Source organism: Passer montanus, unplaced genomic scaffold, assembly GCF_014805655.1.
Source record: "Passer montanus isolate IOZ18808 unplaced genomic scaffold, ASM1480565v1 scaffold21, whole genome shotgun sequence".
Taxonomy (NCBI): Eukaryota; Metazoa; Chordata; class Aves; order Passeriformes; family Passeridae; genus Passer; species Passer montanus.
Window position 1 is genome coordinate 3,829,310 of NW_024366703.1, and position 23,103 is coordinate 3,852,412.

At 36.3% G+C, this 23,103-nt stretch overlaps 1 protein-coding gene across 3 annotated transcripts in view; it reads left to right on the forward strand.

The window, feature by feature from the left end:
* The window catches only part of MYOF (myoferlin), a 62,046-nt gene extending 42,983 nt beyond the window's left edge, over nt 1-19,063 (forward strand). Inside the window, exons 32-55 of one of the 3 annotated variants that reach the window (XM_039709192.1) lie at nt 1,071-1,148; nt 2,901-3,082; nt 3,175-3,333; nt 3,501-3,599; nt 3,899-4,060; nt 4,567-4,732; nt 5,359-5,435; nt 6,853-6,909; nt 8,790-8,801; nt 9,601-9,699; nt 10,327-10,452; nt 11,813-11,968; nt 12,053-12,144; nt 13,088-13,258; nt 13,781-13,929; nt 14,143-14,282; nt 14,559-14,647; nt 14,729-14,824; nt 15,408-15,549; nt 15,878-15,977; nt 16,844-17,037; nt 17,385-17,494; nt 17,806-17,953; nt 18,405-19,063. In XM_039709192.1, coding sequence (XP_039565126.1) covers nt 1,071-1,148; nt 2,901-3,082; nt 3,175-3,333; nt 3,501-3,599; nt 3,899-4,060; nt 4,567-4,732; nt 5,359-5,435; nt 6,853-6,909; nt 8,790-8,801; nt 9,601-9,699; nt 10,327-10,452; nt 11,813-11,968; nt 12,053-12,144; nt 13,088-13,258; nt 13,781-13,929; nt 14,143-14,282; nt 14,559-14,647; nt 14,729-14,824; nt 15,408-15,549; nt 15,878-15,977; nt 16,844-17,037; nt 17,385-17,494; nt 17,806-17,953; nt 18,405-18,440 — 2,840 coding nt within the window. In that variant the 3' untranslated portion in view covers nt 18,441-19,063. Of the gene's footprint in view, nt 1-1,070; nt 1,149-2,900; nt 3,083-3,174; nt 3,334-3,500; nt 3,600-3,898; nt 4,061-4,566; nt 4,733-5,358; nt 5,436-6,852; nt 6,910-8,789; nt 8,802-9,600; nt 9,700-10,326; nt 10,453-11,812; nt 11,969-12,052; nt 12,145-13,087; nt 13,259-13,780; nt 13,930-14,142; nt 14,283-14,558; nt 14,648-14,728; nt 14,825-15,407; nt 15,550-15,877; nt 15,978-16,843; nt 17,038-17,384; nt 17,495-17,805; nt 17,954-18,404 lie in introns of those variants that run through there. The other 2 variants (XM_039709193.1, XR_005627449.1) reach the window with 2 other exon arrangements.
* Nucleotides 19,064-23,103: the final 4,040 nt, after the last annotated feature.

The window sequence follows — 23,103 nt, forward strand, 5'->3', positions numbered from 1 at the left end:
ATTTAACTTTTTTGTTGGTTCAGGTCACTTAACCAGCTCAGTGCAACATCAGACAATGCCTGGCCCAGAGGAAGCAGTACCATGTAGTTGAGTTGGCAAAGTGAACAAAACCGTAATTTTGCCAACCTGGATGGGTTTTAAATTGTTTGTAATCACTGTAATGTGAATCACAAAAGCAGGGATGTTGAGATGGGAGCCACCAGTGCTAGTTAACAGGAATAGAGGCCAGTTAACAGGAATAGTTCTGGGACTTAGCATCCTTTCTGAGGAGCTCTGACTGGAACACTCTTCTTTATTGGGACTCTGCAGAACTTAATCAGCCTGCCGAGAATGGATGTCTAAATCTTAAATATTTCATAACCTGGGTAATAGTGTTTTAATAATGACCACAGCTGGAGGAAAATTGCACTTTTTCTTGCCAAAGGTCAGAGGTTTCAGCCCAATGAGGCTATATAGGTGGCTCAGATTTTTTCAAGGGCTGAAAGGGTTACACCTGACATCTTTTAAAGAAAAGCTATAGTAACCTAGCCTCACATGGTCCTGGGTTGGGGCCACTCACATCTTCTTTTTAAGCTATTCCACCTGACATGTAGTGGTTTATTTTTTAGAATATTTTAACCAAAGAGACAAAATTGCAACTGGAATAACTTCCCAGGCTAAGAGCTAAAACTGTGAAAGAGCCAGAACCTTGGAAGTGCTGTAGTGAACACTTAAATTAAGCAAAGGAGTGCCCAGTTCTTGATTCTCTTTGTGTGAGCTATATGATCAGACTGTTTCAAACAGCAATTTTTGAATGGAATGATTTTTAGATGATTGTACACCCAGATGATCGAAAAAAGCCCAGATAGCATTAGTTTGGGGTTTTTTTTTCATTTCTGCTTTGTGTTGGAACAAGTGTTCTCAGCTGCCAGCTCATTGGCATTAATACACTCATCACATTAAAAGCAAAAATGTTACTATAGTGTTTGTGTTAAAACATGTAAGGCATTTTTGTACAAACTCAAAACATCTTCATCACATAAAGGAAGCCTGTATAATGCAGCTGAACTGGTTTTATTTATTTGATGCAGGAGTATATACTTACCACCTTCGCTGTTACATCTACCAGGCAAGAAACCTCATGGCTTTAGACAAAGACAGTTTTTCAGGTATGGAAAAATCCTTCTAAAGGTGCAGAAAACCCACATGTGCCATGAACTTGTAGCTTGATTTGTTTGGATGTAGAATATCTTAACTCCTTAAGGTCTGTGTGTAGGTCCCAGCTACTGAAACTATGCCATAAAGAAAGTCTCAGCTTAATTATGTATGATCTGAATTTGGTTACTACTGCCCCAGAGGCTGCTGCAAACAAAGTGCTCTGTATATCCTGTACCAGTTGCTGCCAGTGAATTCTCAGTGAGGGAACTGGATTTCAGATGAGGTCTGAATTTCCCATGAGCAGGCCCTTCCTTTTGCCTTTGATGCTCCTTCTCATCAAAGCCTACATGCAGTTTTGTCCTGCAGGAAGCTTGCACAAAAGCAAGGATGAAGAAAGCTGGATGGTTTCTTCATTAGTTATGGCACCAACTGCCTCTGTTCAATGTTTGATATTAATTTGTTATGGAAATGAACTTGCAGAAAACTACACTGTGCCTTACTGATAAGCATGTCTTTTATTTGTTTATACATGTTTATTTCCAACTCAGTTATTCCAACAGTGCTGTGTCCATCTGGCATCTTTGTAGTCACGCTAATACTGAGTTTTCAAGTTTTGCTAATTCAAATCAACATTTCACTAGGAAGCCACAGAGCAAATTGAATTTAGAATCTGTAAGAATATGACTTTACACTTCCTTTAAGGAAGTTCAGCAAAAGACAAAACTGAAATGAATTTTCTTTCTCCATTACCCTCCGTTTGCATCCCTCTTTCCCCCCCTGTAATTGAGCAAATGCAATGCCTCTGTTACAGAGCATACAGTGCTTTACAAGTTTTAGTGATATTTTCTAAAATGAGGAGGGTTTTGTATAGCTGTTTCTGTGGATTTGGTCATATTTCAGTATGCAGTATTTAAAAGCAATGCAAAGAAACTATTACAAATGCCTCCAAATTACATTTGTTTAATTCAGGACAAGCACCTCAGATGCAGTCATACATAAACTAGCTCACCTACATTTTATTTTCCTCTAAAATTAGTTTGAAGAATTAGCCAAATGTTGTAAAACTCTGATTGTGTACCTTGTCAGAATCTATTGAAGCTGACCTAAAGATAACCTTTAAAATTGCCTTTAGTCTTTAGTGATTGCAATTTGTACAGGAAACATTAATGACCATCATCAGATACCTTCTACAGAGCTCTTGATGATTTAAAGGCCTGCCAAATAGTGGTCCTAGACCACTTGAATCATTCAGCTGTTTCACTAAAAGAGGTTGCTATAAATGAGCATGTTTGAAACCTAACCATGATCTGAGCAAAACAGCCTGGGACAATTTGTTGTTTGGCAACTAGTCAGACCGTGAATTATTTCTTTCTATTATTTATGAGGCAGTATAGTTATATATCAATGGAGAGAACAAAAAAGAGTTTCTATGGACAAGATTTAAGACACAATTAGTATAAATAGTGTTTCATTTTAGTTTTCTGGTTCTCTTCGTGCTTTGCAAAATATTTTATAATTTTCATTTATTACTCTGTTAATCAAGCCTTGTATAAAGGAAGTGATTTATTAATCAAATGGAAATTGCTCTATTAAATATAAATTATGTATATGTGTTCATTTTTGTTTTACATAGAATTGCTTATAGACTGGTAACAACAGTAGAAAAATAACATTATATTTGATAAAAAATGTGCTCGTGTGCCTTATGGCTTGATGTGTTTTGTTTGTAACTCTGTGCTTTCAATCTGTGTACGATATTTCAGATCCATATGCCCATGTTTCTTTCCTCCATCAAAGCAAAACAACTGAGATCATTCATTCAACTCTAAATCCTACGTGGGACCAAACTCTCATATTCAATGAAATTGAGATCTATGGGGACCCACAGTCAATAGCCCAAAACCCACCTAATGTTGTTATTGAACTTTTTGACAATGACCAAGTGGTAGGTGAAATCTTTTTACCCTGATTGCTTTTTTATTTATTTATATTAGTTGTCAGTACATTAATGGTTGTTTTTATTATTTTTGGTTGCAGGGTAAAGATGAATTCCTTGGAAGAAGTGTTTGTTCCCCCATGGTCAAGTTAATCCCAGAAGATGACATCACACCAAAACTGCTCTGGTATCCTGTAACAAATAATGGCAAAGCTTGTGGAGACATTCTTTTTGCTGCAGAACTTATTTTGAGAGACAAGGTATATATTTCATTTTTTGTATGTATGTGTAATATAGTAAGATACAGCATATATTCTTACATGGTGAGACATTATGGGAAGAACTGTCTTAGTAGTTGCGTGGGTAACTTAGATGGGTATTTCATCTAAGATGAGAAAAACTAATACTGATGTTTGTGTCTTAACAGGGTGGTACCAACCTTCCAATTCTTCCATCACAAAGGGCACCAAAGCTTTACATGGTCCCTCAAGGAATCAGACCAGTAGTTCAACTCACTGCTGTTGAGGTATGGTTACTCTTAAACTGACTTAATACAAGTGCAGTCTTCTCATCCTCTAGACAGAAAGTTTTTGAATTTACTTACAGAAAACAAAAACTATTCATAGTGACAAATATTCTTTTCTGTAGGTGTTTGTGGATATCACTGTTCCTGTTAATTTTCCTAGAACTAGAACCTTGAAATATTTAGCCAGACAGATACTATTATTGAAAATATTTAATTTCTTCTTTCCTACTTTTTGAGTATTATATTCAACATATTGACATGCCTTCCCACTTTTGCTCATATTGGATTTTATTTTACAGATTCTGGCCTGGGGGTTGCGGAACATGAAAAACTACCAGCTGGCACCTGTTATGTCTCCAAGTCTAATTGTGGAATGTGGGGGTGAAATGGTGGAATCTGTGGTGATCAAAAACCTCAAAAAGACACCGAATTTTCCATCTTCTGTTCTCTTCATGAAAGTTGTACGTTACAAAAACCTACATGCCAGCTATCTATAGCAAAATAAGTTTCTCCATAGTTTTAGAAGTCAAGGATTTGTTCTGAGTAGAAAGACTCACAGATGCTTTCCTGATTTACGATAAGAAATTTATGAGCCTGAAAACTGTAATAAAGATAATGTAAATACATCTGTACCGTCACTGGTAGGTTGCACAATTCTATATGCACGATCCAGTGCAGTATATATATTTTTTATTTGAAAGGGCATCCATTTACTTATAGATGTTTGGCTACTTTCCTGTTGCTAGGATGGGTGCTGTGCAAGAGTCAAGAAAATTCAAGATTTGGGGCAATTATTCTTACTGACTTTTATTGACTGATAAGATTAGAAGTTTTCATTCACCATACAGCCATAGAACACAGAACACTTCAGTATTAAATAAATGAAGTAACAGCTCTAATTTAGTGGGGGGGAATCTTTATTTTTTTCTTCTGTTTGCATTGTAAAAAAACCTCTTTCTCTTTTTAGCTGTTACCAAAAGAGGAGTTATACAGTCCATCTCTTGTTATTAAAGTAATAGACCACAGACCATTTGGAAGGAAGCCCATCGTGGGACAATGTACTATTGACTTACTGGAAAGCTTTCGCTGTGACCCCTACACTACTAAACAGGACATTGCACCTCAGCTGAAAGGTAAAAAGATGGAAAATGAGAAGTTCTGCAGTCTTGTGAGATGCTAGAATTACCTGCCTGTTTACTCTGCATGCTATACTGATGAATAGCCATCTAGTGTTGTGTACTTAGGTGGAGATAATATTATTTGAAATGAAAAACATTAACAGAGAGTATTAATTAGTGTAACGTTCTGTGAAGCATAAGAGGGCATAATGCAAAGGCGAGTCCACTCTTGGACTTGTGCTCATTCCCTGAAGTTCCTCTTATTCCCTGAAGTTCCTCTTTAGTATTAGCTTGGTAGTTAACTATCTGCAGATCACGTCAGCACTAGTGCCAATGAAATGATCCAGATTCCAGCAAATATGGTCTGAATACAATGGTGACATTTCCTCTACATTTTTTCAAGTTTTACTCTTACTTTTAGTTTTAATTCTATATATTTGAGAAATGTTTGCATATCCTGCACAAAATATTTTTTCTGTTTTTAGCAAAGAGTGGCAATGAATTACTTTCTTTAGAGGATCAAATATAGCCAGTGAATTATTTTACATCTTCTGTAACTGTCTGGATTTAAATCTGATGCAACTGTTTAGTAATATGTTTTTTCTGCACCATATTGCCTTAATAAAACCTTTGTCTTACAGTTAGTCTGCTCTCTGCTGCACCCCGCCAGGATATAGTAATTGATATGGAAGACACACAGCCACTGCTAACAGCTCAGGTAATCTTTGAAATTTGATGCTTAACTTTGTTCTTAAGATCTCTGATTTCTGAGGAACTATCTAGACAGCAAAATTGTCAGAAACATATGCAACCCTCTGGAAGGCCAGATGGGAGAAAGTTACTTGGTGACAGGAAAGTGAAGGAAATTTGGTCATAATTTTAATCTTTGTTTTCATATCCTGAACACCAAACTGTAGTATTTTGTCCTTGATCAAATTCACCAGTAGCTTAAGAATTGTTCACTTGTTCAATAGCTACTGAAAGAATGTGATAGAACATCACCCAGTTCCCACTGAGGGTGGATAGGGCAGCCTGATTTTGCACAGACCGAGCACTTCTAGATAAAGGAGTTAGAAGTAGGGGTATGCTCTGCTCCTTCAGCCCTTCATTTTATCACAGTCAGACCTTGGCCTCTCTTACCTTGAAGTCATCCAAACCCAGTAACACTGAAAAAAATTTTTTTCTGCACTAACACTTCTTTTCCTTCTCTGTTGTGCCTTGTCTCTTTACTGCTCTGATTCTTTCAGGACCACCACAATACAGTTTTACTTTCCAGGTAAAAAATAATTCTACTTACAGAATTTTACTCTTGGTTTGAAACGTGACTGAAGACAGATTCCAAGCAGTACATTTTTAAGGAAAAAAAATTAATTCTTTCAGGACTGTAAAATGTTTCCCTTGCCTAGAAGGTGTTTTCATAGATTTCTGATGGCCTGTTACATTAAAGGAAGCAGAGAAATTATGCTCTCTAATATACAGCAATTTTGCAGGCTCTTAATCCACAATTTTGACTTTTGAAAATGCAGAACATTTTACATTGTTACAGCAGTTAATAATACTGAATTTAAGCTTTTGGACTCTTACTGCTATTTTATTATTTTAATGATTGCCTTGTTCTTCTTTCATCTCTTCTTCTTATTGTCATCATATTCAGACTCTAATTTAAGTAGATAGATAGGCCATGATCTTGTGATTACTGTCATCATACATGTAAATTGTCATCAATATTTAATTTACAACAGTCTCTAACCTTTATCTGAAATAGGTTTTCTCTTCTAATATAAGTAGGATATATTATTATTTTCTTTTAAAATTATAAGGAAAAATATTTAGAAAATAAAGAAGATTTAGCACTTCAAAGTCACCAGCAAAATTGATTATATTTGTGTAGTTTATGTCAACTAAAAAGAGAAAATTCTAAATTATACATAAGCAGAAACACAATTTCTTTTAGTTTGACATCATCCAAGCCAAATATAACATTAGATACAATGAAAGCATCCATATTAGAGAAATGAAAACTCAGAACAATCCAAACTGAGATTAGTAAAACTGTGGAAAGTGTAAGTGCTATGCAGACAACACCCTGACGACACAAAATGCCAAAATTTCATCAATTACATTCCGATTTCCAGTGTTTAAGCAGTATGTCAACAGCACTCAGCAAAATGGCTTCTCCAACAACAGTGCATGTATGTACCAAAGTGATGCATGCAGTGGCCAGCACGGGCTGCATGGCAGCAGTGCAACCTCTGGGGCCTCGAGGGGCACTTCTCTGGGCAGCTCTGCCAGAGAGATTTTGGAGGAGATGATGCTCACAAGTCCAGTAGGATTAGTTATATTAAGGTACCCTTGGTCAGGAAATCTTACTGTGCATGTACAGTATGCATGAACTACTAAAAACTTCTTTTGTGCATCAACTTACTTAGAATCTGTGTGATAAAAGCAAAAAAATAAACAGAAATTATTTCACTGTGCTATTAATATTTAAACTTTGTTTAAAAATTTACTTCCTGGAAAATAAAATTACAATTTGAAAAATTCTAACTCTGACTTTTCTAGGGATCCACTGCATCTCTTAGATTTTTTTCCATAATTCCAGATTTTTTAAAAAGATAATAGTTAAATGTTACTGTCTTGACAACTTCATGTCTAACAATTTACAGTGAAGTTACTGGTAGATTTTAAAAAGGACAGTAATGTTACATTGTATTTACCATGTGAGTATTTCACTCCAAAATCTCTAATTTATCATATGGCATTTTATTCTGTGTTTTGGCATTCTGTGAGCACATTCTGATTACAACTTTTAGTAACAATAACATCTGAATATTGAAGACTTATTTGCTCTGGGAATTTTTAAAGCACATCTTAAAGTTTTGGTTTATTTTTCTCCTTAACTACTTCTTCCCAAAACTACCAAGTGCATTATTTGGAGACATTTGGTGGTATATCAAGGGAAAAAAATACAAACCCAAAACATAACCCCTGACTTAAACTCTTCCAACATTATGCTTTGATGAACGATTCAGAGTTCTACAAAGTATATTTCATGAAAAGGTTTCAAATTTGCTCTTTTAATTATGATTGAGTAATTATGCAAGCTAATCTTTGCATTGTCAACTTTACAAACCAGTATTTAAACAAAGTGAAATTTAAATATAGCAAACTTTACCTCATTAATAATAGCAAAATTACCTCATTAATTCTGCCAGTAAGTTTTGCAAATCCCTAATGATGTTGTTTCCAAAACAAAAATTCACTCCAACTGTCTTTAGAAAATTAGTCCCATACTAATCTGATAAGAATATGCTGTATTTATGATTTGAAGGCAGACAAGACTAGTAAAATATAATAGACCTAAACACCCCAGTGAAATAATTACTTTTGAGAACAGAAATGGGAGTAAATGAGAACGATATACCAGAGTGATGTCCTGACCTATTGATGCATTTGGCTTGTATTCATAAAATGTTTTCATATCTCTTCTGCTTTGCACAAAAATTCATTGCTAATGCTTTTGAATGAAAACACGAGGTATAATGTATAAAAAGTAGCAGAAATTACACTTGCTAATCATGGCTTCCAGGTGGGATGCATGATGCTTGCTCTTCATGGACTAGTGGGTCATAATTATGATATCTGTGATTTAACAGGTGAAGCATTTTGGATTGTGCATATTGTTTTTACACTTACGTGGATAAATCTATAGACACAATTTTTGGGGGTTTTTTTGGTTATGTGAAGAACAAAGCACAGGGTAATAATGTCTTACAGTCCTAAAAACCTGCTTTCTAAAATGTGTGTGTATATAAATATGCATGCTCCAATTCACTATCTAGAACATTCTGCTTTTCTGACAGCACAAAAAAAAAATCAAGTTAAATACATGATGTCTGAGTACTCTTCAAAAGCATTTCTAAATTATTAATATTTGTAACTTACTTTGCACACTTACTATATACAAACACCTAAACATTTAAAGCCTATTTAATTGTATACAATTCTACAAATCATATCCTTACCATTGCTTTTTTTTTGCTCTTTTTTATGACTTGAACCTCATGAGCAGCTCACAGAAAAGGTAATGTATACTACTTCAAAATAATCTGCACATTGCTTTCTCCAGCTGAAAACCAGTATATCAATACTGCCTACAAATTAGCATTTTAAGCATGTGGATGAGAACAGTAATCTCTGAAAGTGTTTGCTATAAACCTACTGTGAACTTGTTACATGGTAGATTTAGGAAGAAATATGCAAGACTGAAATAGAAAGCTCTATATATAAAAAAATCCCCAGCAAACCCAAAACAGCCCCAACCAACACTCACCATTAATGATCTACATAATACTTTAAGATTCTCTGTAAGTCCAAACAATCTTCAAAAAAAAAATCAGATTTACACAGTGAATGAATATTCTGTTCATTCATGGACAATGAATGCTATTTATTACCATTGGAAGTTTATTTTCAGGGGCAAATAATTATATTATGTAAACCCTGTGAATACAGAAAATAGCACTTTCTTAAATACTAACTATCAAACTTAAATAAATAAAAATTTAAAAAACCCACAGAAATACTGTTTTAGTAGAATGTATAGTATCCAGGTGGCATGAGGCTTATTGAAGTACTGTTTTTAAGTGGCAAGACTCAACTACTTTTCAACTGCATTTGGTTAACAATGAGGTAGATCTGCAACTGCCTTAATTATTATATTCTAATTTTCTTTCAGATAAATCATTAATATTACCTAACTGATAGCAAGTTTTAGAGGATATTATTTGTTACTATGCTTAATTGTTCATTATTTCTGCTGTACAGTATGGTAGGAGAGAGGATCGCCAATAAAAGCTTTTCTTATTTGCTTTTCTTTTAAGGAGGAAGAAATTGTTGATTGGTGGAGCAAATTTTATGCTTCAATAGGAGAATATGAAAAATGTGGACAGTACATTAAAAAGGGATATGACACTTTAAAGGTAATGCTCAGGATAAAATAAATTAACATATTTCAGAGTTCAGAGGCCCAAGACCTGATCAAAACTGTATTTTTTTTTTTTTTTAATGCTCTTCAAAATTTAACTAGACATGATTTTCTATAAAGGTTTTTTCCTAATTCATATGATTAAATGAAGGTTTTAAGAAGATACCTTGGCTTCTTTTTTACTTCCCTACTCTTACTAAGAGATGCATTAATAATTTAATCTCACCTTCTGTCAAAGGGAATTTTACTCTATACATCTTTGGGCACCAGGCAGATCCTAAATAAACAAACACATTGAGAAAGTATGAGCACAGAGAATCAGTGCTTTTACTGTTTGTTGGCTAAAATTTGAAGTGAGACTGCTTTCATTCCTTGTCCAATACAGGTAACAAAGACAGTAAATCTTATGACATGCTGCTTACTCTGGTTTTAACCAAGCCTAAATGAAGCTTTATCATATGTTCTCCAAAACATTGCATTTGCTCCCACTTTGATATAAAAATAATTCCAAAAGCTTTGGTTCCCTAAAATATTCCCTCAAACATAAAATACTTTACAGTGCCATTATGGTGGAGCTGATATAAATTATAATTGCTAAACTTTCCTTTTTTCTTTTTTTAAGGTGTATGACTGTGAATTAGAAAAAGTACCTGAATTCAATAACTTAACAGACTTCTGTGACACATTTAAATTATACAGAGGGAAATCTGAGGAGAGTGATGATCCATCAGTGGTCGGGGAATTCAAGGTAAATTTCAAATGATGGGCAGCAAACAAACTCTAGCTGCAATCTTTTGTATGTAAGTGGTTATTTAAGTAGATCTACATGCAAGCATTTCAGCTTAAATATGGATGTGTACATTAGTAGGGGCAACAGATATTGGTAACTACTTAGCTACAGGCCCATCTTTTTCAAAGAAAGTACAGCTACACATTGCTCACACTAGATGAGCTAGATGTTCATTGAAAATAAATATAATTCCTGCTAATGTGACTTTCCCCAGTAACCATGGGACAGAACCTTCCCAGATAACCTCTCAAACAGGAGTAAAATTCTAAAAAGCACATTTTTAGAATGATTTTGGAAAAGGTATTTCGTATTTCTGGAAAAGGTATTTCTGTGTTTCTGTGACTTTTATAGATTAAAATAATGCTAATGTAAATAAAATCAACCAACCAAACAAAACACCTCCAAACCTTAAATGATGTTTTTGGAGGGAGAAACAAAGTATGTGTTATATATTCTTAGTTGGAGCAAAACTGAGCAACTGTGTTGACATCAAAATAGCTGAATTGAGTTAAACTGTCAAAGGATATAACCTTGTCTTTTTAGTGTTATCATTCAAAACCTGCTAAGATTAAAAAAAAAGACTTTTAGGTCACTGTGGGTCAGGCTACAATTTTGCTACTCATATATTAAACATATACATATATATATATGTATATATGTGTATATATTTAATATATGTATTATATATGTGTGTGTATATATATATATTATATATGTGTGTATATATATACGTACACATATGTACATACATATATATACATACATATATCTTTAAAAATATGTGTGTATATATACACACATATATATGCATACATATATATACACATATATACTAAACAATATACACATATATACTAAAAATATACACACACATATATATACATACATATATATAGACATATATATTAAAATATATATGTGTGTGTATATATACACATCTAGATACATATATATTAAAAAATATATGTGTGTGTATATACACAAACATACATATATAGATACATATATATTTTTTTAAAATGTGTATGTATATATACACACATATATATGCATATATATACACATATATATTTTAAAATATATATGTGTGTGTATATATACACACATACATATATATTTATATATACATATACACATATATATATACATATACACATATACACACACACACACACACACATATATATATATATATAAAATGTATACTCATATATATGGCCACATATAGAGTGTGTGTGTGTAGGATAAATAAGGAACCCAGACTTAGCAGGGTGCCTTTGCCGCACGTCCCCTGCCAAGCCCGTGCTCTGTTTTCCAGGGCTCCTTCAGGATCTATGCCCTGCCCGACGACCCGGCCGTGGCGGCGCCGCCGCGGCAGTTCCGGGAGCTGCCGGACAGCGGCCCCCAGGAGTGCATCGTGCGCATCTACATCGTGCGGGCCCTGCAGCTGCAGCCGCAGGACAACAACGGGCTGGTGAGCCTCTGCCCTGCTGCGCTGTCAGCAAGGTGCTCTTGGCAACTGTGTCTTAACGATGTTCTTTTTGCTTATTTTGAATAGTGCGATCCTTATATAAAAATAACGCTGAGTAAAAAAGTGATTGAAGACAGAGATCATTATGTGCCTAATACCCTCAACCCAATCTTTGGCAGGTAACTTACTTTTTTTTGTATTTTCAATTTACTGTATTTTAGAATGTTTTCCTACTTTTTTAAGGTAAACCATTACTTGAAATATTCAGTGCTCTATTCATAGTTATATACTGACAGTTAATTGTGAGTAAAATTGCATAAGGTGTTTTCCTTTTAAATCGTTAGAAAACACAGATGTTTGGCTAATCTGTAGATTTTCTTTGTCATGTGGGTAAATTGCACAAAGTAAAACAATGTGTATATCTTAAAACCAGCCTGTGTTAGGCATGTAAGAATAACAAAATATGCTTATGGAATATGGAAGAAGTTTAAACTCTGAAAACTAGATGGATCTCACAAGTAATCAACTTAGCATACATTCCCAGTACATTGGTCTTTCCATCAAAGGTTAATGACACCATTGAAATATATTAATAAAAAGTACTAGTTAGGAATGAAAAGTTACATCATCTGCATAATTACTATGAAATTCTAGGTCTGGTTTAGAGTTGGAGGAGGATTTTGTTAACTTAGAAGGCTCAGAGAGGATGACTAGAAGGATTATAAAGGGTTTGAAAAGCATAATTTGCAATGATGCACTACAGGTTTTCAATTGTTCAGATTATTCAAAGAAATACTTGATTACAGACACAAAGTAACTTCCTCACTTCCAATTCAAGCTGATGCACAGAAAACATCTAAGCAATACACTGTGCAGAAAGGAAGGAAGTAATATCCAGAGGAGTAAAAATGAAATTATTTGTAAGTGCAAATAGAAATTGGAGCATGAAAGATAACTGCTGCTAGATTTATCAGCACTGGAAGCATTCTTTTAATAACTTCTAAAGGCTATTGCTCAAAAATAAACTAGTAAGTGTTTTTTTCAATTTGTATTTTTGAGTTTAAAAATAAGAAGCATTTCTCAAAAGAGCAATAGCCTTAATGGGCAATTTTTTATGTTTAGAATGTATGAACTCAGCTGCTTCTTGCCTCAAGAAAAGGATCTGAAAATTTCAGTCTATGATTATGATGCATTGACTCGTGATGAAAAAGTGGGTGAAACCATAATTGATCTGGAAAACAGATTCCTTTCTCGTTATGGATCTCACTGTGGCATCCCCCAGCAGTACTGGATGTAAGTTAATTTTGTGTGTTGAAAATTTTAATCTGTATGACCTAGTACCCAATCTCTAAAAATACCTTAATTCTGTGGTTGAAAAACAATGCTGTGGCTTCTCAAGGGTACTTGTTGTGCTTGTTCTATCATCTAAATTCCAAGTTAAACTATAAATCTTCAGAACAGCCTTCACTGAAAACCACAGCATCAAATATTTTGGTATTTTCTTAACCCAGTAATGTATGTTATTTCTGTCCTGAGAACTCACACTTAACAGAATTTTCTGACCTACTGTTGCAAGTAAATATGAAAGCATTTGAGAGTGTGAATTATTTTGATATGTAAAGAAAATACACTCTGACTTGGAAGGTAATTGAGCTGATGAAAAATTATGTCACTGTCTCAAACTCCAAAGCCCTCCATCTAGGCAGTTAAAGTGCTGCCCTTTCTGAGGTAGTTTAATGAATATGTTTTACATGATATGTAAATGCTCTGAATGGTGAATAATTTTAGGATATGTTTCTTTTCCTTTCATAAAAGTTCAGGTGTGAATACCTGGCGTGATCAACTAAAACCCACACAGTTATTGCAAAATGTAGCCAGGTTTAAAGGCTATGCTCCTCCTGTCCTCTCTGAGAATGGCAGAAGGATTAACTATGGGGGTCAAGACTATACTTTGGAGGATGCTGGTGAGTTGGTTCACTTATTTTACATGTATGTGTTAAATTCACATTGATAAAATTGAACTTGTCAGTTATTTATGGAATACTAGAAATATATATTTGATTTTTCTCCAAGTTCAACACACTTTTGTGCTCAATTTTAAATATCTAAATTTTTTAAATTTCAAATGCATATTCTAGTTCATAAGACCCTGTTTTTTCCTATTTATTTTATTTCAGAAGCTAACAAAATCTTGCATCAGCATCTTGGTCCGTGTGAAGAGCGCTTAGCCCTTCATATCCTCAGAACCCAGGGTTTGGTACCTGAACATGTGGAAACAAGAACCTTATATAGCACTTTCCAGCCCAACATCTCCCAGGTACTGTGAGCTGGCTTGGTTATGGTATCTCAAAAGCAGAAATGGAGCATTCCAGAATTTATGTCATGTTGTTAATGGTGTGGTATCTCTGAGGGGGAAGAGGGCTGCAAATCATTATTGCTTAGTTTAAAACGTAAACCAGGTTAGTCTAGAAACATAATAAAATGCAGCTTTTTAAAGAAAGTTTCTGTAGAAATGAGAAAACTTTTCTGACATCTGGCCCTGACAAACCTATATGCAACAAACAATCTCTCATCATCTTCTTCACTGCCACAGGGAAAGCTGCAGATGTGGGTGGATGTTTTCCCCAAAAGCTTAGGACCACCAGGCCCTCCGTTCAACATCACTCCCCGAAAAGCCAAGAAGTGAGTACCCCCACCTTCTGCACACCCTCTGGCAGCCTTGCCAAAGCAATCCAAATCTCTCACCCCAGATATCTCTCTTAGGTATGTCCTGCGTGTGATCATCTGGAACACCAAAGATGTCCTTCTGGATGAAAAGAGCATCACAGGAGAAGAAATGAGTGACATTTATGTGAAGGGGTAAGAGCATTCTGTCATGTAACACTTAAAATTAATAACATTCAGAATGTCCTGAGAATACCTTGACCATAGATTTCAAGTATTATTTGGTTCAGCCAAGTCAAATGCTAACCTTAGAGAAGTGTTATCAGATAAAGCACAACCAGTTAATGTGTGGTGTAAGATCCCAGAATTTCATCTCTTGAGTCGGACAGCAACTGAAAAGGCAGAGAGCTGGCTTAGGTACTGCATGACTTGGACTCTTAATTTTTATATTCCCTCATCTTAATATAAAAAAGTAATAAAAATCAGAGAAATAAACTACCAGGCAGATGTAATTTCTCACTAAATAAGAACTCAGCAAATCACCACTGAGTTCTAAGAGCATAGCAATGGTCTTAGATCAGAAATTCAGCTCACATGTTCCTATTTACAGTGCTAAATTGGAACCCAGCTACAAAGGGGCGTGAAAAACTCCCCAGCCCTCTCTGAGCAATTCTTACAGCTTGTCTGCAACCCCTTAATGACACAGTTCCAGTACAAACAGGCAATCCCACAGTGTAATCCCACTGCAAACACCAGACACATCTCTCCCTATTTTCAGATGGATGCCTGGTAATGAAGAAAATAAGCAGAAAACTGATGTTCACTACCGATCATTAGATGGAGAAGGGAACTTTAACTGGAGATTTGTTTTTCCTTTTGACTATCTCCCTGCAGAGCAACTCTGTTTAGTTTCCAAAAAGGTAAGTATTCCTAAAGATTTCAATTCTTAGAATACAGATTCTGATAATCTTAGAATACAGTTAGCCTGATAATTTGTACCTACATATTGAAAGAAATGGTTTGGCTCAGTTCCATATACTTTTTCACACTGCTGTTGTGAACAGATTCATTTTGCTTTTGGGCCAGGAGCAACACACTGGCAACAGCAGCAGTCTGCTTTTAGCTGGGCAAGATTAGATCTCTTAATATTTCCACCAACCCCAGAATTCACAAGTACTAGCAGACTCCAGCTTTGAATTTCCGTAAGTAATTTTAAAGGTGTTTGGTATTTGTTTTTTAAAATTTTAGGAACATTTTTGGAGCCTTGACAAGACAGAATTCAGAATCCCACCCAAACTGATCATTCAAATATGGGATAATGACAAGTTCTCCTTGGATGACTACCTGGGTAAGATTTTGAATGAAAATAGTTACTGTTCTCTCAAACAAGATATCAAAGTGAACAATTTTAAATTACCACATAAGGATTGCATTTACAGTGAGACACTGAGCATGGAAATATACTCTAGCTTTCCTTCTCAGCACAGGCTCAGTGGATGAATAAGTATTCACTCAGTAAAGGCCTACTGGCAGGTAAACCAGGATACTTTTCACTCAGGTAAATCCTCTCACAAGGCATATGAAATAATAATATGCATGAAAATTTACTTTGCTTCTTTCTTTAAGTAAAATTACTTAAACAAGGGCACTTCAGTTCTAAACAAGAGTATTGACAATAGCATATAGTTTAGGTTTAAGGAATCTACTTCACACTGTTATAATTCCCCACCTTTTCTAGGGATACTGCTCTGCACAGGATTCTCTGCCCTATATCAAGATTGCTCCAAAGTCTTTAGCTTACATACAAACTATACAGGCCTCAAAATCTGAAAACAAATAGTTGATTTATAACCATTATTAAAATTTGCTAAATTATGCATTCAATTGTCAGAAATTACTTATTACATTGCTGTATTAGGGTATCTTCCATTCAGATGTGTGGGGAAAAAAACCCCTTTATTAAAAAATCAAACAATCTTGCAAGCTCTTATCGAGCTTGCTAAATCAAATTTAGCAACCAAGAGGAGCTTAAACACATGTCCCACTTCCCTGCCTCACAACATCTTTAGACAAACAGGAATGTAATGTGTCTGTTGATTGCCTTTCCTGTGTTTCCTGTATGTACATGTTTAGAGATAGCAAGGTTGATGTTGAGCTGCTGTGGTGTATGGTTGGTTGTGTTATGCAGTGTTTATTTTTGTATCCTCCTTCTAGGCTTTGTGGAACTTGATTTACATAAAACAATCATTCCAGCAAAAGTTCCTGAGAAGTGTAATATAGACATGATTCCAGAGTACAAGGCAGACAGTCCTCAGAAGGCTCCCAGGACTGCCTCTCTCTTTGAGCAGAAATCCATGAAAGGATGGTGGCCATGCTATGTTGAAAAGGACGGCTCACGTATTTTAGCGGTAAGGTTATTTCTTCTTTTAAAAGTACTTCAGATGTGCTCACCTGTCCTTTCAAATTACAAAGACTGTAAAGAGTCTCCCACTTAGCTGTTAGCTTTCAGTGGATAGACAGAGGAGGGGTAAATAGGACATTCCATGCACAAGTTCAGGAATTTGATCCAGCAACAATTTTTTGTTCTAAAATGTAAGATTAATGCTTCATTTATGTAGTTTGTTGCTAACTTGGTTTAACCTGAAAGACTGTGGTGCCAGTTGAGTCATGCTATCTTGCCAAAGCAGCTGATGAAGTAGTATGAATGAGTGCAATTTCAATAAGATGCTTGTCTCGTGCCACTTTTTTTCTGAAGGGTAAAGTTGAAATGACACTGGAAGTTGTCAATGAAAAAGAAGCTGAGGAAAGGCCAGCTGGTAAAGGAAGAGATGAACCCAACATGAACCCCAAACTAGATCTACCAAAGTAAGATCTTTTTGTCCCACTAGCTTTAGAAGTACCCAGTATCTAGTTACTCTGATGCATGTAGTAATATATTAGTCATCAATTATCCTTTGCAAAACTCCATTTATAAAAGCCAATCTTGTTTCCTCCTGCAAGCATTAGGATAAAATGCAGGATGGTTTCAGTACTAATGGCACATGTTTACTGCAGCTGCTATCTTACATTTCAAAACTATCTGTTTTCTTCAACCTCAGACCAGCATGCTTTAAAGTGTTATAATCTCATGCTTAAGTTTTAGAGTATAAATAATACTTACTTCTTTCAAAATGCAGCCGGCCAGATACTTCCTTCCTTTGGTTTACAAATCCCTGCAAGACCATGAAATTCATTGTGTGGCGCAGGTTCAAATGGCTCTTCCTAGGCCTCATCATCTTGCTGATTCTCCTCCTGTTTGTAGCAGTGCTGCTCTACTCCCTGCCGGTAAGGATTTGTGAATGTTGCTGTTCCTCAGCTGTGGGATGAGCTTAGACAGCAGTCACCAACAGGATACACTCCTGACTCAGACAGAGTCTATCACCTTTGTTTATCAGGAGATAGGGGTTATATCCTTAGAGCTAGAAAAAAAATTCAACTGATTTTTAATGAGAAACTATTAAAATGTAGGTTAAAACTAACCTATTAACTAAAGATGGAACAAGGAACTGCTTTAGAAGAGTTAATAACCCACACAATTAAAATAGCTAATAGTTGGCCTAGAGTCTACATTAGTTTGAAAAAAATTACCTATTTTCACTGTATTTTAACTCAAATTACCACACCCTAAATACATTTTGATCCATTTTAATATTTAAAATGTCTTTTTCAAAACTACACTGAAGTATTTTGTGTACATAATTTTACCTCTCTTGTTTCTTTCCTCCTCCCCCAACAGAATTATTTGTCAATGAAGATTGTGAAACCAATTTAAGGAAGAATTTTTTACCTCATCTTTTTAAATAGTGCTGAAATTTCACCCCAGGCTGTGGACCAAAACCAGCAAGGCTCTCCATCCTTTGTATCTGCTTGTATTTAGAACGGTAAAATAGATAATTAAGACTTTCAATAAGGTTAGCCAAGGTTCAAGAGGTCATGGAAGGTGGTTTTTAAAAACAAGGAATAACCCACGATCCCCTTTTTTTTTTACTTCAGTGGTATCTATACATGGTAAAGTTCTGACTTTGCTTTTAAAGTGGATTTTTCATAAAAATCACTGAGAGGAGCTGCCTGCTGTTGCTGTCTCTGGTTTTTACCAGATACTTTCTTTTGAAAATCCTTTTTGTTGGGCCCACTTTGAAATGCTGTATTTCAAATTAAAGGAAAACAATCACTACTTGCAATTATGTCTACCAGAGAAACCTCACAGTGCAACCAAAGGGTCATACATTATTTCTAGCTCCAAAGTTTTCATCATCATGCTGCTTAAAATTCTTATTTGCCATGCTGTAGACTTGACAACACTATACACATATCCTGACAAGTTCATAAACAAAGAAATGAATTATACATTGTTTTTTTTTAGTATAATTACAAAATTTTAAATAAACTTATCCACAAATAAAACACAAGTTTCCAGTTTTCTTCAACTATTTCAAACTACAATTTATTAGGACTTGTGTTGAAGGTATTTTACTGTTATCTGCACAGTCAAGAATAAGGAAATTCTTCTGCACAAAGTTCTTATTAAATTATTCATTAGTTAGGAAATTAATAAAGAAATCTGTTGACTAGTTTCACTATACTCCTTGTATTTAGAGATGATCATGAATCAAAAACAGGAGGATACATGACCTAGAATCAACCCTTGTTTGAAATCTGATCTGCACATGGGAAGTATCTCATTTTGCCTCAATCTCCTCTCCCAAGGCAGAGTAAAATATAATCTGCACTAAAAATCAGGTTATAGTCTGGGATTCTATCTCACTTTTGTGGAGGGCTGATGCAGAAGCCTGAAATCAGCATTTGGTGTGATTGTCACATTTTTGATTGGATAAAGGCTTCAGCTATCTTCAAAAAGATGTCAAGTCTTTAAAAACTTCTATCATTGTATTTAGTGACATAACACTTTCTTATAACACAGTACTGTAATATAATAAGCATGTACTCGTTGGGCAAAATAAGTAACCTTAAACTGCTGGAGGAATTAGGTTAAAGGTCTAATATTAAATAGCTTCCATCATGTGAAGTCCCAGTGGCTAGAGTGGAGCAAGCAGCAGCCACCCTATCGAAAACATAACACCACCCTTAGTTTTTTGTTGTCAAGAAACTCTCAAGCATCTTGACCCTTGAATGAGAGCTTAGAGCTGGAACTAATCACTATCCAGATGGATTGTCTCTCCAATAATGATGAAATAGCACTCCAGAAATAACCAGCAATTTGCATGAGCTAATGTTTGATCATCCACTATTAAAATCTGTCTCAATCAATGCCATAAATCTGACAAACGGTAAAAATCACAGCAAACTTATTTTCATGCAAGACAAGAAAGTGTGCTGCTTCTAAGGGTTGTAATTAGAAAGCATTTAACTTCAAAGGGTGTGGAGCAGAGATCCAAGCAAGCCTGTTCACAGAGCATTTGAAGAGTGGCAGGTACTGCCCTTCTGAGTGGAGTTCACCCTCTTCCAGATGCCTTTTTGTTCAAGCATGCATAGGCTTGATCGTTTCACTTCAATTAGGCAGTGCTATTAAAAACATAACTGAAAAGTCTGAGAAGCCATTCCGGCTGCCAGCCTGCCCCAGTAACAAACAAAAGACAGCACATCTTCACAAGAAAGAAAAGGTGATCATTTATATTTTACAGAGAGTGCTAGTCAAATCTGAAATCCCTGGTGCAGCCACTGTGCATGGCTCCAACATGCAACAGGTTTTTGTCTAGCTGGAACAGTTCCCAAAGCTTTAGCCCTGTGTCGGAACAACTTGGTGCTGCTCTCACCATGCATCGACGACTGGGATGTTCACTTTGGCCAGTCCAGCTCTGAACCACTCCAGTTACCAGCAGCTGAGCCAAATGGCCTGTGAGGCCACAGAAAAGAGGGCAGAATGTAGATGTTCCTGATACCACTCCTCCTTATTACAGGAAATTACTTAATCCAGGGAATTCCTCCTCCTATGAGTTTGTTTTGCCAGCCAGCTGGAACAGCCAGGGAAAGGTTAAAGCTAAACTGGAAGTGCTTATAACAAAAAATGGGTAACTAGCAGCAGGATGTCTCCTGCCTCTGCCATCACACAGGTTCAGACACTTTTTGATGCACTCAGTGTCCAAGCAGCATTCCTATCAATGCTTGCTGTAGTCATCCCAAACCCTGACTATTGGAATGGGCTGGAAGGAAGTTAACAGCTACTGTCATGTACTTTACCAAGAGCCATCATGTAATTAAAGATAAAATATCTGGAGAAACTTGCACCTATACCAACTCAGTGTAAACGGGCAGTAAACTCAGGCACACTTACAAGCTGTTCTTGCATTTCTTTGAACAACCACAAGATGACATCCCAAGTCTCGTGTGTTCACAAAGGCCTTCCCATACTTCTGTTTTATTCCTACCCTAAATACATCCCACATATGGAGATGAACAAGATACATTTAATAATCAAGGGAAAACAGTCCCATCACGTCCATTGCTTCTGTATTCGAAAAACAGAGCTGTAAGCACCTTTGAGACCTACCTGTTACATACAAAGTGACCCCAAGCCTGGTCCTTACTGACCTCTATGTTGTTGCATCCACTCCTTGTCCCTACATGCTTAAGAATCTCTTTAGCAACTCGCAAGCAATACTAAAAGTGTGAAATGGTAGCATTCAGTGCTGCATCTTGTGTCAATTTACTAGCTCAGCTTGTAAATATCATACAGCTTTTTACACATTACTTACCATTGCTCAGAGCTGCCATGTCATGTTCACAGGCAGGGCCGTGAATTAGAAAGACAATTCTTTAATGGAAAAGTATCAACTTCTTTAAAAATTCATGTGCAAAAAAAATACACAGTTTTTCTGTCGAGTCTGACCATGCTCTGACCACAGTTACCCTTTGAAAAATGTGTTTCCCTTGTAACCTTTACTGTGGCTAAGAGATAGCATTCACTGACAAGTGCAAGATGAGAAACACTGTAGGGAAAAACACTTTTCTGAAGCCTGCAAAAACTCTGAATGTATTGCAGGTGCTGAAAAAAACCTCCAAGACAGTTCTGTTCCTTTCCCAGACCTACAAGGAGTCAGAACTTGAAGCAGAAAGCACCAGGCATTGAGAACACAGCAGGAGGTACCAAACACCCGAAATGAGCAGTGGGACCCAGGAGTGCCTGCACAGAAGGGAGCGGTGCTCACTCCATTTCGGAGAGCTACCCAGAAGTGGTCAGTGAGCAACACTGAGCCTGCAGCGTGTCTCACACAGCACCGGGCTGAGGAGGGTGCCAGCATGCACCTGGGGCTGCAGACCAAACCCCTCCTCTCCCTTGCTTTGTGCAGCAGTGGTGCTGCAGCAGTGCAGCAGTGACCGCAGCGCGGTGCAGCAGGAGCAGCCTGGCACACTCAGCCAGGCACCACATTCAGGTTTAAACCTTTCAGGCAGAGAAGTGAACCGAACCTTCACTTCCAGTCTCCTGGGTAATTCTTGTCACTGTTAAGCAAATTCGGTGAAAGAAAAGCAGACACACTGGGCACCACCTTCCAGGAGCAATTGTGGGCAGGCAGCAGCACAGACAGTTGTATGAGTGAACCTGTCAGCCCAGGCCTTTGGAGGTACTGAAGCTTTTGGCCATGATGCAGGTTCAGTGCCAAGCTGGTTGGCTGTAAAAACATACACATACTTCCAGAAAGGAAAAGGTGCAGAACCAGGAGAGACTGGAGAGTTTATATAAACCTGAAGTGCTGTTAGGCAGTAATGGAACAGTTACAGATTTGCACCTAAGCACCTGAACTCCCAGTAGTGCCTCTTCACACAGCTGTGTGTCTGTTGGGTCGTGTCACTGCTCTCTATAAAACAGCAGTTAGGAAAATTAATGGAGTTAGATGCATCATCAAACAGGAAACAATTAATAAACCCAGGATATGTTAACAGTGTTCTATCAATCATAATCCCCTTATGTTCAAACCCTGTATTTTATTTTGCTACAGGTCTCAAAAAAAGGCACATTATAAATTAATAAAGATCCAAATGTGGATAATGGAAAGAATCAAACGCAAGCAAGTAGAATAACACTTCCTGTACAAGAAAAGCTTGAGACATCAGCACTAGCCTGGAAAGTGGCAGAGCAACAAGAAAATAACAAGTGTTTAAAGTAGGCACTTTAGGAAGGTAGAGGACATAAATCAGATGCATTTCTTCAGGGACTATATTAATAACATACACATGAAGACTCCTCCTCCTATCTCTCCAAACCTACAAACTAAAAGCCAAAAAATTTACAAAATATTGAAGGAGATGTTTTAGTGCAGATTTTAAGTGACTGTTGGAACATATTGGCAGAGCATATTATTTAGTTTAATAAGAACAGAGAAAGCCTGCAATACCTCCCTGCATTTACATATTAGGACAACGTTATGAAATAAGCAAGCCCTGATACTTCACTGCATCCCATCCTCACTGGAATCCCC